Source organism: Schistocerca gregaria, chromosome 3 (assembly GCF_023897955.1).
Source record: "Schistocerca gregaria isolate iqSchGreg1 chromosome 3, iqSchGreg1.2, whole genome shotgun sequence".
Classification (NCBI taxonomy): domain Eukaryota; kingdom Metazoa; phylum Arthropoda; class Insecta; order Orthoptera; family Acrididae; genus Schistocerca; species Schistocerca gregaria.
Window position 1 is genome coordinate 772,477,533 of NC_064922.1, and position 19,709 is coordinate 772,497,241.

At 35.7% G+C, this 19,709-nt stretch overlaps 1 protein-coding gene across 1 annotated transcript in view; it reads right to left on the reverse strand.

Moving 5' to 3' along the window:
- Window positions 1-3,487: 3,487 nt before the first annotated feature.
- The window catches only part of LOC126355605 (zinc finger protein AEBP2), a 137,887-nt gene continuing 121,665 nt past the window's right edge, over window positions 3,488-19,709 (reverse strand). The window contains exons 5-8 of the mRNA XM_050005968.1: window positions 18,568-18,834; window positions 15,661-15,828; window positions 5,794-5,976; window positions 3,488-4,297 (exon numbers count right to left, since the gene is read on the reverse strand). Coding sequence (XP_049861925.1) covers window positions 4,232-4,297; window positions 5,794-5,976; window positions 15,661-15,828; window positions 18,568-18,834 — 684 coding nt within the window. The 3' untranslated portion in view covers window positions 3,488-4,231. The remainder of the gene's footprint in view (window positions 4,298-5,793; window positions 5,977-15,660; window positions 15,829-18,567; window positions 18,835-19,709) is intronic.

Consider the following 19,709-nt stretch of genomic DNA (forward strand, 5'->3'; position numbering starts at 1 on the left):
ACTAGAAGAAGTGACTTGCAGATTTACATAGCTTAGATTTCGTTAAAGTATTTGAGGTTTTTGTGCACTGTCTGAATGAGAAACTTCATGGCAAATAGAGTATTAGAGCAAGGTTGCCACAAGTTCTGGAAATCAAGGAATGTCAGGGAATTTCAAACACATCAGGGAAATATTAGGGAAATTTGTCTCAGTAGATGAAATGTTTTGTTTACTGCGATATCATGCATAATTGCTGGTTCGGTGCAGCTGAGTATGTGCACCACCTCCCTACTCCCTCATTTCTACAGCTTCTCCCCTTCCTACCACTCCCCTCAGCTTACAGTCAGTGATGCCACCACTTCTTGCTGTGCCCAGCTGCCGACAAGAGGCAGGGAGACATGAGGAGTGATTTGTTTGGATATGATACTCAGAGACTGTAGACACAGTAGCCGGTGATGGTGGTCACATGTGCACGAGTTTTTTTGTGTGTGTGTGTGTGTGTGTGTGTGTGTGTGTGTGTGTGTGTGTGTGTGTGTGTGTGTGTGTGTGTGTGTGTGTGTGTGTGTGCGCGTGTGCGTGCACGCGCGCGCTCTTGTTTTCTGACAAAGGCTATGGCTGAAAAATTAGTTGTGAGAGTGCGATTGACTTTTCTGCATGCCTGTCTGTGGCTCAGCAGTCATCTTTTCAATGAGTTGCCACCTATCCTCGTTGCTCCTGATTCTGAGAGTATTTGAGCATGTTATCTGTTGCATGGATTGATCACTGTTGTCTCATTTCATCAACATGCTGTCTGTGGCTTGTGAATATCTGGCCACACAAGTGTATTTCCACAATGGGCCAAAACCGGAGGCCGTTCTGTGGGTACCTGTAAGGGCTCAGGCCTGCTGATCTGAAGCCATTGATTCTCACTACTGTGCAGGCCCTGCCCATTGGATCTAATCTCACCAATCTGCCTGCAGGCTGTGTCTGTTTGTGTATGGCACAATGCAGTGGATTTTCATGGATTATCTGTGGACCCAGGACTATGGTGCTCCTCTGCAGGCCAGATACCAAGGGTGAAGGATTTCAGGAACTGTGCCCATTTCACCACAGGTACATTGTAGAGTATGGACATTTTATTTGTTCTATTATATTTTGGTGCTTCAAAAGTAGTTTATATGTTAGAAAGTATGGACGATAAGAAGAAGAATATTGTCAGTCGTTAGCAGGTTTTATGCTATGTACTCATATATTCCTTGAAAGAAAAATCTCACAATACCTGTAAAATAATAGATATAACAGACATAGTAGAACCAACATTTTATTGGCGGTCGCCTACAGTGTTGGTTTACACAATTCTTCCTCACCTTACACACTTCTTTCAAGAGGCCAACTTTTTTTTGTGGTCATTTCTGAAATCAGTGAAGGGATTTTAAATCCGTCTTGCAACTCCAAATGTGTTTCGTTTTACTGAAGTAAAATAGCATCCGTGGTCTTAATGAAACACACGCGTCATTTGGCTTGCTTTCTCCATCTAAAACAGTTCATTACAAAAGATTTTTGCTGGCATCATGAAACACCATCTGCTTGCAAGCTTTTTTTTCAGATGTTTCCTTATTTTGCACTGTTGTTTCTTGTATCGTAGCTGCAAAGATAGATTGTCAACTTACGTCTTGACTTATCTTTGAGATCTCAAAACTTGCCAGGGAAAAATGCTAAAACTTGTCTGGAAATTAGGGAAACTTGCAGCAACCCTTTAGAACTTTCCTCTTTTAGGGTGAGCAGATTTACTTTTGGGCTAACCAGCCAACAATAATTTCAATTAATAGAATCAAAAATTGTAAAAGTCTCATATTTTTCAATCATAAATGTGTCACATGATGCTGTTTGTATTTCTTAGAGTGTGAATGTAAAAAGATTAATTGTACTTAATTTTACCAGTTCATGCTTTACCTTATTCCTTGAAAAGCTTACTGTTCTATGGATTACTGTATGCAGGCAGTGTATTCCAGCAAATGGAACTGAGGTGTCATCACGTGAGCTGATGATTACAAGTAGTGATTTTTGACTCTTCTAAAGTTATTATTCAAATAATATGCAGGCCCTTATTGTGTAGGTGGATAATAAATATGGCTCTTAAATTTAGGTAGTGGAGATTGAGCAGTTAGTAGAACTGCAGTAAGGAAGATAGTCTTTAATCAGCTTTCCACTTCCCAAACCAAATGGCAAATTTGAAAATAGAAAGTTGCTACATTATTGTAGAGGGGCAAGAAAAGAAACAGAAGACTTAAATGTCCTGGAGCGCATCCGGTGAGCTCAATAGGTTTTCAAAACTAAGCTCCCTGTATACTTGAATTGGGAATTTACAGTATGTGTCATTTGTTTTGACTGAAGTATGTTTAATGTTGGGAAGTGCTGGGCCACCTCCTCTTCACCATCATTCAAATATGGATGTGTTACAGTCTGGAGGAAAGTGGTTCTTGTTGTCCAGCACTATCAGACAGATTATGATGAGTTTTTTTGTTTTCAGAGTGATTGATGATACTACACTGATATCTAAATAATCTTTCAAATATGCTTAGTGAATTATAAGGAATTAAAAAAGTTTTTGAATGATAACCAGAGCCACAATGATAGTTATCTGGAGTGCAGGAGTACATTCCATATCAAAAGGATGTAACAAGTCAATTTTTAATTTCATTTATCTGCTTTACCTGCCAACTTACTGCACAAATCTACAGAAATCCAACAGTACAACAGGGATTCTAGGAAGGTTACTGAGATCGCAAAAAAAACTTGATAGATGCCTTGCTTACAAATAATAATTGCAACTAAGGGCGAAATAAGAAATCCTGGACTGTTTGATGCAGGTTCTTATTATTCGGTTCTGATAATGCCAGTACAAAGTACATTGGATTTTCAATCTGCCTCAGTGGTGATGGGTCTGAAAAGTAAAGGCAGTTTGTTCAATCATAAGGGTGGATGAGTCAAAATATACTGATAAGAGATTTAGAAATCATTATTACCTTTGTTTCAGAAATTTACACCTATAGCTCAAGCAATTTGCAGTTCTGTTCCTCCATGGATTCTGTTTTATACATCTGGAGCTTCAAATTGCCTACATTCTTTCCTACCTGATGAGAATCTGTGTGGTGCTATATAATTGAATCAGTTACCCTCTGGACAATGTGTGAAGTAGCTATTCGCAGGCTATAGTAATGAGTGGTGGTATTGTCAAGAAATGGAAATTACACTAAACTGTGCTGCACTCATGCTCTTATGCACATGTTTTGGAATGGACTTCTCAGTCTTCAAATCCTGTATCTATTATTCACTAGTTGTTCAAATCTATGAAACTAAGAATGTTTGTGAATCAATATATTTCCCAAAACAATCTGGTCTCACTTTGCTGAGCTTGGAATCTTTTGTCAGATTCACAGCACATATTTCATGTATCTAAGAATGAAATAGAAATAGATTTTCTTGACTTGGGATAGAGATTTTAAGAAGAGACTTTTAACAAGGCAAGTGTTGTATAATTCTTTTTATAACAAAAATATTCGTACAATGTAACACAAATGTTATATAAAAATATTACAGTTTCAAATATTAAGATTTTTACAGATTGCTGTGTATGTGATGTCTCTTCAATAAGACATTCAATCTAAACCAATTATAAAATACTCATTGAATGCATTTTCACATAAAATATAATAAATTTCAGTTCATACAATTACACAGATACTATACAAAACAAATCTAATACAATTGTCATTGTTTAAATAATGTAGCAATACTGCCATTGCCAGTAACTTTCAATTTCTCCACTGTTATATACAGTAATTCACTCGAGTATTTCAATGGTAACTATTGAAATGGTTGATAGTTTACATAGACTGTAGATAAAATTAAAGCACAAGCAAACATGCAGAAGAAAGTGCCACTGACTAGCTGAATATACCTCTATATGCTTCTGTTAGTCACATCAGTATTTAGAGGAATGGTAGCAGGCCAGTGGCCATTCAGTCTCTCACACAACACGTACTGTGTGATAATAATGCAACAGATCTGAACCCATGATCAGCTGACCTAAACATATGCTCTGTTCTTTGTATCATGAAATTATGATGTTCACGTTGTCAAAGGAAGAAGAACATGTGTCCAGTTTGCTGCAGAATTCTTCTATAAGATGCTTGCGCTTTAATTATAACACTTTTCATGAGGATAGAGTCATAAAGGTGTGATCCTTGTACCAGGAACGAACAGTTTCTCTTTAAATAATGGAGGTGATCAGGCGGGCCTTGAAGTTCACTATCCTCTCACTTGTCTGAGCCAGGCGCTGTCAAAAGAGAAAATGTAATTAAAACATGAAATGAAATTTATGGAATACAAAGTGGTGCAACATCCAAAAATTTAACAAACCAATGTGTATTTCACAGCTATTGCTTTTTTTATTTATATAGTGGAGTAATTGTGGGAAAATTTGGGTTTCTAGTATCTCACACTGTTGCTAAATTAATGTTAAAAATGCCAGCAACCTAGATATACTGATGAAACAAAATTGTTGATAAGAAATAAAAGAAGACCCTTAATTATTTACCATGAAATTAAATAGCAAAAGTGAGAAGTCTCCAAGAAGATAAATATCATGGTAACTTAAAGACCAAAACTGACTCCAATGGGACTGTACTGATCAAATCTATTGATGGCCTGCATTTGGAAGAAATGTTCTTATAATCTTGAAAATAAAATACAGATAAATGAAGCGCTGGCGAATAAAAACAAAACTTTATTTAAAACGAACTTTGGGCATGAAATGTACACTGTTGAAAAGCAGACATTAGAAATCTGCTGTTGGTGATGCCAGGATGAGAATGCTATGCGCATCTTCTACTAATAATTAACATATCTGAGAGCAGCTACAAAAATTATATTATGAGTGATATAATGAGACTGAAGCAAGAAGTATCATGATAATGCTGATGAAGCACCATGAAATGAGGTGTTATGCTAAGGTCAGATTTGATAGACAATATTGAAATGGAATTAATACCTGTGCTGTTGGTGTTAAGCCGTAGGAAGCTGATCAGCTTGCAGGTACATAAGTAGCTTGATGGGAACTTCTCTTAGAATGAAGGTTGGCATCACTTAATAATAGTGAAGAGCAATGAATAAATCAAAAATTGTTATGTAGGCGTCTAGGAAAATCATTTCATGTGATGTTCTGTTTGGTTATCTAATCTTAGAGATCTTCCTGGTGCCATGCAACAAGGTATTTGTTGTATACTCCGAATGGGGATGTGCAGTCTCCTTGACTTGTTGGCATGTTTCACTTCTCTCTACTTTCCTAAGGAATTTATGACAGTGCCAACATAACAAGCATTTGTCATACGTTCAGAGGCACTATGAAAGTGATGTCTTAGTCTAGAGGCAACATTAAAGAAATTCACACCCTACGTATTAAAGTGTCAAAATAATCCTTCCCAACTGTAATGAGTCATAACAGAATATAGTGAAATTTGTAATTTATAGTAACTGGACATAGTGCTATCACAAGAAATAAAGGTTTGTACAATGTGACTGCTTCAGTTTGCCTCTTTTGTGTCTAATAAACACAAACTTCCACACCATCTGATTTTATTAGATGATACATTCTATAGTATAACTGTCTGATGTTTCTGATATACAAACTATTTTATTTAATGGAAAACTGCAAACATTTACTTGAACATTACATGAAAGAATGACAAATTTATTGAACGAATCATGAAAGTCGATGGTTCAAAAATATTTTGTTATAACGCATTATTGATTGTAGTCCTGAAATTCCCTTACCAAGATCAGGTCCTGCATGAGATTGGCTATGCCACGGTTGGCAATGATAAACAACCGTGTGATTGGTCCAGGGACACCTGCTTGGTATCCATCATCTCTTACAACACCAGCATCTGCTGAAGCTCCTGCACTGGCACTTGCAGATTCTCCACTTGGCTCTGTGTTGCCACTGCCAGCGACCAGCTGCAATTTATATAACAGAATTAGACTTTTTCGTCAGGTCTTGCAGAATCTTTACCGTATAGAGTTTTCTTAGAACATGCTGTATTTAAAGTTAAAAATACGTTCAAGACAGTGACCATTTTACTTAAAGTAATTAAACATGTTTCTCCTCTTGTGGTAGTTAAGTATGATGGATGATGACATAAGTAACTTCAAACTAACAGAATAAAACTCGATAAAAGAGAATTAGTTTCACTATTATCACAAATTATGGAAAGACAGAGAACGTGCTTGAAGGGCTACCAAAATGAACTACAATCAAAAGTCTTTGTTTTGTTTATATCTGTTGCTGGATGTTTAGTATTTTAATGAACACTCAAAGCTATAAAGGAAAAAGAAGAAATGACAAAGAATGATTGCAAAGCATTCAACACCCTCCTTGTACCTTGCAAGACAACAGCTTTTTTGTCACAATAAACTAATATGTAATACTATTGGTGTTGACACATTGAGAGTTTTGTAAGCTCACATCTTTTCCTCAACTATTCTGTTTTCCTATTGTCTCTTCATAACAACTACACTTTGGGTTTTGGTAAATAATGAAACTTGTTTTGATTTGTGATAATATAATATCTATTTTGAGCCCAGACATACGAAGTCTGTGCCTAGAAGGACTGCGGTGGATTTGGAAACTATTTGAGGAACCTAGGACACCTTTGTTTATTGCACATTAGAATTCTTTCTCTACAGAAGATAATGTTGTGAACTGTAAAAGGTTGTACTGAATATATCTTTTTCATCATGTTCGAGTCTGCGAGTAGCTCCACCTCTCATCAGTACACCCTCAATGTGCTTGGTCAGGCTATAACACTAAATTAAAAGTGTACTTACACAGTAGTCAACTACAGAAAAGAAATTTGCTTGCATGAAGTTGTAGAAGAGGTATGTATTTTACCTGTGACTGATCGATATTTGGCACGTGAACACAAGTAACAGCACGGACACATCACTTGCTTTTATACCATATATCATACAAACATGTCACAAAGTCTTCAATTAAATTCACATACTTCAAAGAATGTCATTGTTTATGCAACTAGTAACAGAGTGCATCCTGCGCAAATGATGCCCATCAACTTATTTTAAATATTTGTCAGTGTGAAAATAAAGTATGTCCCTGTGTTAAAAATTCTCAGTCTCTTTTATATATGTATATTTCTGAATGTCATGGTGGAAAGTAGTTCTCATATGCAGTCATTATCAATTACAGCTTGTTTAGTATTATCTTGCTTTTGCTTCTTACTCATACTTAAATGTTGTAACACACTCTGCATGTCTTTTTCTTTGCTAACTGCTTGGTTTAAATTTGTGAGTACGAGCTAGAAGCAGGAACAGGATGAGAAGATAATGTGTTACGACATCAGGGCATAACTTGCATGGCAATAGAGGGAGCCACAGAGGGCAAAAATTGTACAGTAAGATAGAGCTTGGAATATATCCATCATGTAATTGAGGATGACTGGTGCAAGTGTTACTCTGATATGAAGAGGTTGGGACAGGGGAGGGAGCCATTGTTGGCTGAATTAAACCAATCTAAAGACTGATGACAAAAGAAAGATATAAGGTGTGCACATAGTTGCAGTAAAAATTAGTTTAGCAAAACATGTAGAGTAACATAAGAGAAATTTTTGAAAGATGGGTAGATAAAAAATGTTAGCTGTTGCTGTTAGGAACACAGAATTACGTATCATCATGCTCAAGATCTTCAGCAGCCATTCAACATCCACAGATGAGTAAATGCCTTATCTGGACTTCTACATCCATTATGACCTTCAGCAGCACACAGCCATGTTGCTCCTGCATGTTTTCTAGTGTCATCTTCTCACCTTCCATTAAAATATCTACCTGGCCTTTTCTTATCTCTAAAAAACCAGGAGAACACTTCCGTGGTCTATCTACCATCTATTCTCTTGTCCACATTTCATTTCAGCATGCAGTGCACCATTGACAACCGTGTGGCCCCTCTGTTTTCGAATGTTTTTTGCATTAATATTCTGTGCCTCACTGCCATTAATCAAAACTTATGATACACACTGACTGTAATTTTCCATTTCAGATAGACCGGAGGCTTTATTTTGAAAACTATTTAGCTAACCAAAATCACTACAGGATATTTTTACTCTTTTGTTTATTTCTTCTTCTGTCCATCCAGTAGTTATGAAAACTCTTCAACTGGCTGTATGGCTTTGTTCTTAGTTTGTACAATTCAGTTGCAGTTCAAGCATGCTTTCAGATATTCTCCTTTAACTTCTGTCATTAGCTGTTGAAGTTTATTTGTGTTAGTGCAATGTCATCATTAGAACTAAAATGGTTCAGATATCTTCCATTAACACTTATTTATCTTTCGTTGTCCATTTAAAGAGCTGTAATTTCCTTTAGTGTTCTGAGGATATTTTTAGTAAAACGAAATTACCAAGCACCAGTCATTTCTTAATGTCCCACTTTCTTGATTAAGTCTAATGGAAGCTGTCCGATGATACATGCTTTTTTTCAGTACACTAACATAGGTTGAATTAGTACCTTATTTCTTAAGTGCTATTATTACAGATTTTGTTGGAATTAGCTCAAAAGTTTCCTCAAAATCTAAGAAGCTAAGGCAAATTTGTAATTTGCCCTCATTGTTCCTTGCCATAATTTTGTCATTACTTGAAAATGATGTATTGTGCTGCATTTGGTTCTAAAGCCTGCTTGTTCTTTTCTATGATTTAAATCCTGTATTTTCCTGTGCAGTGTTTAATAGTTTTGGTGGGTATCATAACTGCAGAAGTGTCTAAGATTGGTCTACGGTTTTTTTTAATCTTCCTCCATGTACAGCCTGTAAATAATGTTGCTAGTTCTTCTTGCATTACTTTTCTTCCATCTTTAATTATTTCTGCCAAAACACTACCCTTTCCAGACATCTTTACTGTGTTTGTTTCTTCAGTGGCTTTGCACATCTCATCTGTCATTAGTTCCAGAATGTCATATTTTCCTTATAATCTATCAATGTTTGTGATTGTTTGGACAACACAAAATTTAAATAATTTTTTGATACTTATACAATTGTTTCTTTCTTGTTGTATAAAGAGTTATGTACACTGTTAAGAGAAGGCAAAATTAAAGTTACACAGTTTCAGGAAGTTCATTTGATTACTCTAGAGGAATACATAACTAAAAATTTTCATTAATTCGCTCTACTGGAAAATTACTTACTTCCTGGTTGGGTCAGTATATCTTATTCTTTCTTCTTCTTCTTCTTCTCTCTCTTTTTTTTTTAAGGCAACATTTTGTTACTTCCAGTTCCTTTTATAGATAAGAAAAGACCTTATCCAAAAATAAGTAAGCAGATAAAGAGAGTGTTTTAATGTGTTACTATCTTCCTGGACATTAATTACTAAAATCTACACTGCCTGGCAAAACAAGTGAAGCACTCAGAAGAAATGGTCAACAGTAACTGTAACTGTATGCTTACACGATGTCAGCAGGTGTGTGAAGGATTAGAGTTGTAATACTGCACAACAGGTAGAATGGCCACCAGAAATGCATTAGTGTTGTTCGTGTTTAGTAATGTTACCAGGCTTTGTAGGGTATATATGAGTGAAAACAATATCATATATTGAATGATCAATGTAAAGGGCACAGAGTGTGGTTCTCTATTTGCTCTCCTGGTTGAGTTGTGCAATATCCAGATTTGTTATGCACTCAGATGTGACAGAGGCTTGATGTTGGATTGCATGGAAATGTGAAGGCAGGCGTACTCATTCTCAAGTTTCTGGTTGACCACATCTGACCACTACAAGGGAAGTTCAACATATTGTGCACCAAGCATGTCATAACTCCCTTCACATCTGTGCCTTCCATTTGAGAACAAATAATGGACTCCCCACAATATTCTGTGTCACCTTTCAGCAATGGTCAGAGACTAATAGCAGCCAGACTAGGGAATTACTGTCCCATGTGTAGGCTGCTATTAACACCATAACACCAATGGGTAAACTTGGAGTGGAGCTGTGACCAGGAAGCATGGACTGCTGATGAATGGCATTGTATTGTGTTCAGCAGCGCATCATAGTTTTGCACTACCCCAAATGACAATCTTTGGTGACTACTGCAGTGATCCGCAGAGAGGTCCCATTCTTTCAATATTTTGGAGAGGCACAGCAATGCAACTGCTTGCATCATGTTGTAGGGAACCATTGGGTACAGCTTCAGGTTGTGGTTTGGTAGTGTGATTAAGGGAACTCTGATGGCACAATGGTATGTAACAGGCATCGTTATGTGTTACCTCTCATTCAATGGTATCATGATGCTGTTTTTGAACAGGACAATGCTCATCAGCATATGGTGGACCTAGAACAACTTGCCTCAGGAGAAGATTCAATGGTCTCATGACTTTCATCCCAACCGAGTCAATGCATGCATTCAGGCAAAGAGGTTGCAGCATCATACTGACAAGTGGCTTCATACTGCCAAGGTCTTTGTAAATCTGATTCAGTATTGTAATCAGTGAAATAACATCACATACCCTTTCAATGTGTGTAGGTTCATTTCATTTCCTTCTCCCTCCTGCATGCTTCACTTTTTAGTTAGTCAGTGTACTAAATGAATGACATTATCAGTTTCTGAACATAATTCCTGTTTGAAGTTCATTAGTGTCATGATGACTTTTGCAGCTATGTGAACTGCATGTCTGTTTCATATTTTGAAAACTTCAGTAATCTATAGGCTTTTGTATTCTGAAAATAACAAGTATGCTCTGACACAGGCATATCACATAACCTGTGACTTATTGATATCTTATTTAATATAAGTATTCTCTTTTATCCATTTTTGGCCCTTTATTCTTTCTAGAAAGTTCCATCAGTTCAAGAAACCAATGATGAAATGGCCAAATCACACTCTTTTAAACTACTAATGATTTACATTGTTGAGGGAGATAGAACTGTGTGAAAAATTTGAATTTGTTTGGATATATCATAGTAGCTGAACTATTACAACCCAACAGTTTCCACTACCACTCGGAAAAATAGTTGTTCAGTCTTAACATGTTGCTGCTGCAAATAGTCTTTGTGACAGAGTTTATGATTTTAGTTGTGATATGTTTATGACCACTTCTTCATTTGCAAGAAACTATTATACTTTATGTGTAGTTAACAACATAGTCAAGTTTCATTACAGTATCAGATATTAGGTCTATCAGATAGTGTGTTAATGGAGTGAAACAACTGATTATGCAATACAATTATAGCTTACTAGGTTTTTTGTGTTTGCAAATTAAACAGCTATAAATATCTTACCATAACATTATGTTCTTGCTTTCAAGGAATGTGTGCCTTTGTAGTTAATCTTATGTTTAATGCACATTTATATTTACACAGGAAAAATAATTTTTTGTGTATGTCTGGACACTAATTTTACTGCAAACATTGTAATAAATGAGGATGTTAAATGGGTTCTGCATTGTAAATAAATACACCCACCAGCTACTTTCAGACTATCAGAAACATTGAAAAGGGTGACTAGATTTTTCATTATTTTTTAAAGGACTTAAACAAAAGAAGGGGAAGAGGAAAAGACACAAGGACATGAATGTACAAAGAAATAAATAGTCACCTTTGAGTAGAAATATTGTGAATGAACATGAAAGTATGTGTATTTACAGAAGAATGTTTCACATAACAATAAAGATGCTTTGAGGGAAGGAATAGAGCCAAATGATGATGAGTAAAGACTGAAAAGGAATAAACATGTAACAGAAAGATGATGGGAATTTAATGTGTGCCTGAAAGCAACATTCTTTAGTATCGATGTCTTAATTATCAATGTAGTTAAGAGTCTGTTATCAAATTGTAATGTATGGACTTCAAGTAAATTCTGACTCTTGAAATTTGAAATGAGCTTCAGCACTATGTATGCTTCTTAGCTGTCTGCTTTTAGATCTTTTATCAAAGAGAGTAATATGTGTTAGACCTCTCATCTTGGTAGTTAAATGTTGTAGAAGCTATGTGAAAAATTATTGAGTGACAGGACAAAAGACTTGTCTGAACTTCCCTATACCACGTAGTAAGACATGACTGCACAATGAGAAGCAAAGTTTCCTTCAGTATGATTCAGATGTTTTAGTGACACTTCATAACTTCATCTTATTTAGTCTGTTCTCTCTGCTAGTATTACTCATGTTACTTATTTATCCATTATTCTGTCACACCTGTACACTCTGGTATTAATCCTGCATTTTCATTGGACCTACCAATTAATTCTTGTACGCGTAAACCTTTGTTCTTATTTTCGGGGTCCCTTTAATTCAATTTCACTTTCTGTTTACTGAGATGACCCCCATTTGTTGTTCTATGATGGTGATATAGAACTTTATATGGAATACTAAAAGAATCATTCATCACAAGCTGGTTGTTATACAGAATTGGTTACCATTACACAAAAACCTGAACAAGTTATAGACATTACGTTCTTACCTCATTTTCAACTACCTGTACTTGACAAGGCAGAGGTCTTCTCTGAAGAACACAACAACATCATCATCTGTGGCACAAGCTATTTTTATGAGAAGAATCAACATTAATACCTTTTAATTGAACATCTTTTAGTCCATTGTGGAAGGGAGAGTCATCAGGCGAGTCATTAGTTTTGTCAGTAGTTCCATGGTCAAGTTCTTTTATGTTGTTAAGGCATGCTGCTGCCTATATGGTCACTCATGGGTGCAGGCAGGAATGTCATGACTAGAGTTTAGCAATTAAGAAAGTTAACTTTGCGGTCTAAAGCAGAATCGAAGACATTATTCTGAAATGAATTTCTGTTTAACCCACAGTGTAACCATTGCCAGAAAGAAACATTAGTATAAAGGATGACCATAGAAAACAGAAAATATCATGCTTAAAAAATATAAAATGAAGTCACATGCAAAGAAGAAATATTCTTTTAATACTGAAAATATTCTGAAACTTAATTGTTAAAAAATGTTTAATTTTCTGCCATTTTAAGAACATGTGACACAAGTGTTGTAATTAATTGAGTACTGTGAAAATGGCACGTGTAAAAATGTTATTTTCTTTTATCATGTAAAATATAAGCTTTTGTCTTATTGTGCACATAATACGCAAAAAAGAACAATTTAATTAATTGTACTTTAGAAATGAATTTATTACTGGAAATTTCAGTATAATAGGCAAGTTATGTTTGTGAACTTCTTATGAAAATTTTCACAACTGGTGGTAAGCAAATCTGCAAGCTGAATGTAAGAAACCACCTGGGTTTTATAAAAATGTTTCAATTCTTGATAATAGTATTCAACAGGTTTATAACACACAACACTTCTGGCACATAATTTCAATCTGTTACTATCAGTTACAGTAAAATGTTGAGCATATTTCTAAAATGACCAGTTGTGAGATTGTTAGCACAGTTTGAAAAATCATTTAATAAGAAATAGATAAATAACAGTATATAGGATTTCTGTAAAATTTCTACTAAAAATACGCATATGACAATAAGAATACTTAGCTAGAAGGTGGTTTGAGCTCTCTGTCTTCTTATTAACTACAAACTACATTACATACATATAAAATGACAGTGCCTGTCAAATGCAGGTATCATAAACAAGCCAACAGTAGTACCTCTAAAAAGATGTCCATGATTGTTGAGCTGTTTTATCTATCAATTCCTTATATGAAAAGCTAAGAAGTCTATAAATTAAGTTATACAAAACTGCTGGGTGTTATAAAACAGGGAACAAACTGCAAAGGAACCAAAAGAATATGAATTCAGAAAATAAATGGATATTGTGAAGCGGAGATGTTTACAATTCATACCTACAGTCATTCTTGCAAGCTGGTGTACATTGCCCGTTGAAATGGGGTTCATACTTGGTACTATATTTATGATTACTGTTCCACATTTCATTGAGAAATGGAGTATGGGGACACTGACTGCATAGCTTTGATCTCTATTATCTTTTGCCTAAAATATTTTAAAATTAGAAAAATCATCTGAGTCTGTCTTACAAGTGTGCCAAAAGTAGGTATACAAACTTCTACTTATCAGATGGTAGCAGACCAATAAACGTGTGGATGCTGACAGAGTAATAGTTTTAAAAATCTTGTATTCCTTTGTCTGATAAAAGTTATCATGTCTGACAGTCAGTGATTGGTAACAAATTTAACAGCATGCCTTTGAAGAAAGTTTGATGCTAGCAGAGAAGTTAGTAAAGTATGGTATAAGAGAGGCAAATAATACATGACAGAATCACAGATATTAATTTTCGACAAAAGAGTGGAAGCAGTAAAGATAAACATTTACTTATGGATGTCTTTTAGAAACTGAAATTATGATTACTTCCTTTATTTGCCACTTACATCTCCATCCCACGTTTCAAACAGTTAAAATTTCAGGTCTTTTAGTATGATAGTTGCTTTCATAATTTTTAATCTCAGCTCCATTAAAATCTCTGCATTTGATCATGACAACTTTTAATCTGTCTGTAATGTAGTCTGCAGCCATAACTTCTAATTTCTTTTTAATTTTCAGGGCTCTTGATGAACTATGTTGTTAGTGAGTGCATACTTTTTGTGAAGGTCATGCAAGTTTGTGAAAATCAGAGTAGCTAATGTGCAAGAATACTAGATACTGTGCACATTAAGCAGGCAGCTGATACAGGAGAATCAGTTGTAATCTTACACTGACACTAAATGTTTATGGTCTTGTGCCATAAATCACCCACTGATGTAAGATCTGAGATCAAGTTATAAATCACAGAACAGAAATCTGCAAAATGTTTTAAATCATATGTTATTATAGTTGTCAGTCACATCTTCCAACATATTTTGGATTCATGAATGTAGGTGTATAAATAATAATTTCATTATGGGAAATGTGGAACATCATTCTATTTACTGAACTCCTGGTGTTGTTAATAAATCAACTTAACATCTGGATTTTGCATTATAATTAAGTCATAGTTACAGAGTCTAAAATTGCCCAGTACAGAACATTGGTAAATGGAAATGGAATAGTGCCAGTGCAAGAAGATAATACAGAATTGGATTAGGACAGACTAATGGGAAAGGTATGGCTTTATAAGAAGCAGCATCAAGTTCTACAACCCCATGTGACTTACTAAGTAGTGGAACTCTGTTACAAGGCTACTGTTATCAAATAAACATGATAAATTGTATGTAAAAATCATAAATAGTGTGAAAAACAGTATCAAAGATTAGGAAAGAGCAGAGCAAACAGTGTAGTTGATAGACTGTAAGGGAATAAGTTACTCAACGATAAGTCAGGAAAATACTGCACCAAAATTGAGTAACTTGTGATATAGCTTTATTGAGCACTTCAGATTATAAAAACTACATTCGGATTTGAGAAGAGAAAACTAAAAGTTGTGTAAGTCAGAGACTATTCCAGAAAATAGTGAACTTTATTGTTCCACTTTAAGTTATTTATTGGGATTAAATTTGTTCACAAAAATTCTAGTGTCATAATAAAACCTAACCACTGGTAGATATTGTGGTCTGATGACACCAATATGAACCAGTTGTGTGGTAGTATTAAAAGCTGCATACTGCCTGTCAACTAAAGCACATGTACAGAGCCCCACTCCTTGAATGTATGCCACTATGGTGTCAATCATGGTTGTGGTTTGGTCATTACCGCACGGGGAGTAGCATTGTTGGTGGTGAGGCTAGTGACAGTCGTCTGATTGGTGCGGGAGCTGGTGGTGGTTTTCGTCCCAGTAGCAACACCCAGCCCTAGGCTTTCAGTACCAGCCACAACACGGTATACCGTGCCTGCTGCACGCGCTGCACGGTCGGCGGTCCTCTACATCAGTTAGCAACACAGTCTGGTGAGCCTCATCAAACAGAGATATAATATGTATAAAACAGTGAATTTTCTGATCTCTATCAGTTGTCTGTTTATTGATTTTTCTTGCAACTGCTAAAGTTTCTGGTCTTTCTCTCTGTGTAACTAATTTATACTTAATATTTTCCTATGTCTTAGTAATTGTTAAGCAACTTCTAATTTTTTAAGGATATTTTTCTTTCATGTTTTCCAGCTAGCTGAGAATGTGAAATAAAATAAATGTAAATTACCCAAATTTTTAATGGCATGTGAAGAGATAAATTTGGTATATGTTTTCAACTTAAATATTCCAGTCCAGTTTATTAATTATATTTTTCATTCACCTCTTATTTGACAAATATATTGTGCAGTGTCACATTGTAATTGTCAAAGTAGGATTATAACACACAAATCTTATTCCTAAAGTTCTTAATTTAATCATTTTACCACCCTATCTATGTTCAGTCTCTAGCGGCGGAGACTGTCATTTGTGTAGCTGCATGCATTTGTTTTGAAAACCTGTACATTCTTCATTTGCGTAACACAAAAAATTGATGACCTGGCATACAACTGCACGTGTTAAAATTATCGACAGAAGCCTTTCAAGCATGAAGTTGAACTTCAATTAAATTTTCTAATCTAATAAAAAATAAGAAATAAATTGCACTGTTAGAAGAGGAAAATACTATTTTATTCCAAGTCCAGATTGCAAAAACATCCTCAAGAGATCTGCATAAAATGTGGCTTTATTCCCATCTCTTATTTTATTTACAGACTTAATTTCTCTGACTGTGAAGTTCTTTTGATTTTTGGCTTATATTGTCTATGAAAATAAAAAAAATGGCATTTTCCTTTTCCTTTTAGTAGTGTTGTCAATTTACTGCTTCTTCATTTTTCTGTCTCATATCATTCCTTCATATGCCACTATCTGTTTCTACTCTGCAATGCCTTACAATGGTGTGAAAGTATACAGGGAGCTAAGTGATGCATTCTGCACAGAGAGGGATAGGAAATACTTTGTGGCATCACCAACATGTTCTCTGTCTCCATTCCATGTCACATGCTTCAGCTGTTCCCTACTCTGGTAACTGGCAATGCCCAGGTGGGTGACATGCCAAACCACCTGTTCTGCTTCTTACTCTCCATAAAAATATCATATGCTCAAAAAACACACATTGTCACTTATTAAGATAATATTTGCCATGTTTGCTCTATGCCACCCATAACACTAATTAAGCTAATTACTCTCACCATCCCTAAACTAACACAAATACGAACACTAGATGTACTACATGCACCCCAAAGCACACGCTACCAACTTTGGCAACAGAATGATAACATTGGCTGGAGCTTCATGTACACTACTCCTTGCCACTGGGAATTCCCCCTCCCCCAACCTGCTCCACTCACTTTCTTATGTGCACACCACTGGGTTATTCAACCCCCCCCCCCCCCCTTTCAACACGCGCACGCGCGCACACACACACACACACACACACACACACACACACACACACACACACACACATTTTTTGACACTGTTAACTTCTAACTTTTTTTCCAAAGTGCATTCAAGTGGTTCCTTTTACCTTGCAAACCAAAGATCACAATTTTCTTTTTCCTCCTCTTTATATATTTACTGTCAATTTCTGCTTTTGAAAAAGCTACAAATATTGAAGATAGGCTATATTCCTTCTGTTTGGTAACTCAGCTGATAATGTTTTGTGAGGGTCAGTGAATCCCTCTGTGAGACATTATTATGAAATCATGCTATTTAATGTTAAGTGGAAGACTGAATACAACACTCATACATGGTGATAATTGTCAGATATTTGATACAGGGGCAAATGCGTGTCACCCAAATTCTGTTCACAGCTTGTAAACTTTTCCTATGTTCTGGTTCACTTAGCTCTGCAGTAATGCAGCCCTGTAAAATCCCTGTGACTGGTCTGATCTTCATTTATTTACAATTACATTTCACACTGCTCCAAGACTAGCTGTACAATATCTTTACGATGCATCATTCACTGACCTTCCTAGCTCTTTTAATCCATACATATCTCATGTTTAGAGAACAGTATAAACAACAAATATTTTTTGAAGACAATGATACTAATATCCATCAAGAATACATTTTTATAACGGTTCTTTTAATTGGTTAGTGGATTATTCTAAATGTCTTAATAAACCTTAGAGTGTATTTATTTCATTAATAGCTGAGCAGAAATTTTTGATTCTATAACTGATTTTAACGTATCATTTAACTTCCACTGGATATACTGCAAAAGACTTCAGTCTTCTTATATTCTCCAGCTTTTCAGGTCTTTTGGCCAGCTTTGTAGCTCCAACAGTAATCATCATCTGTTAACCCTACTACCAGAGACTGAGTGACTAATCTGTAATTTGTATATTCAGACAGAAGTCACTGCATTATTTCAAACATTCAGACATAGCAAGGTATATGTAACAAATGTAATAATGGTTAGAGAGAGAGAGAGAGAGAGAGAGAGAGAGAGAGAGAGAGAGAGAGAGAGAGAGAGAGAGAGGATTGGGGGGGATTGACCATAAAACAAAATGGTCATTTACAGTATTTCTGTTTGCAGGAGTTAGAATGATGAAAGGTTGTTGCTAAGTAGCTTTGCCAGGTCAGATTTTTTGAAAGATGCCAAAAATGTCTCACAGGCACTCACCTCAATTAGTACCAAGACTGAGACTTACCCGAATGATGTCAAAGAGGAAGTTCCCAGATCCGCCACCTGAGCCTCCAGTGCCAGCAGAAGCTCCAAACCCAAAGTTGATCAACCGTTTGTTGCGGTCAGCCTCCTCAGAATCTGCATCTGCTGCAGGTGCAGGTGCAGCATTGTCACTGGGTGCACTGTTGCCTCCACTTGCTGCCAGTTCTTGGTCCTCACCATACTGGACACGAACTTCACTCTGCTGGGATTCTGCCCCAGACAGCTGATTCTCTTCAGGATTTAATTCCGTCTGTAGAGGCACCAGGTACACAGACACTAAGTGCCCATTGTATATTTGATTCAGTCATGATATATGTCACAGCACATAGCACAGATGCCTGTTTCATCTAGCTGTGTGTACTACACGGTAAATGACTACAAAAGGATAAGACTGTAGTATATATCTAGAGAAAAGTGTGTGGAATGACAAGCTGTGCATTGGTCCTGACTAAAGTTGCATTCTAAACTTTTCTTGTTTGTGTGCAAAAATTCCATTCTGTCTGTATAAAATAGTGTTTGGTTTGCACGTGTGCTGAAGAGAGTAAGAATCATTTGCAAATATATCACTAGGACTAGGATGATTTTATAGACATTTTATGCATGAAGTGAAATGTTGGACTGTTTGAAATAATAATTTATGTACTTGAGAAAAAAGCATTTAAAAGTCACTATATGTGGTAAGACGTACTCTGTCAGTTTATTCCTCCCAGGTAATTTGAGGACAAGGAGGAGGAGGACAGGTTGGATGTCCTGTGTGTCTTTCTCACATGAAACTTTGTAATGAAGCATTTAAGTTGACTAAAAATCATGTTTCACAAAATGAAACTAAATTTATATAATAAGTAACAAATTAATGATGCTGTAGGCATATTTGTCATCAACTGTTTCTAACTCACATTCAGTAACTGAAGAGGTACATAAAAAACTAGCAACATTCAAAACTATACTAAAAATCAAAAATTTATTTCACAATAATATGTCATCAAATACAATTAACATTCTAAAACAGAGTAACAAACCATAATAAAACAAAACATCTGACACTTTTTATACAATATCACACATTATAGGATTTATAGATGACTTTCTCTTGACAACTGCTGAATAAATGTGGTGTTTATTGAA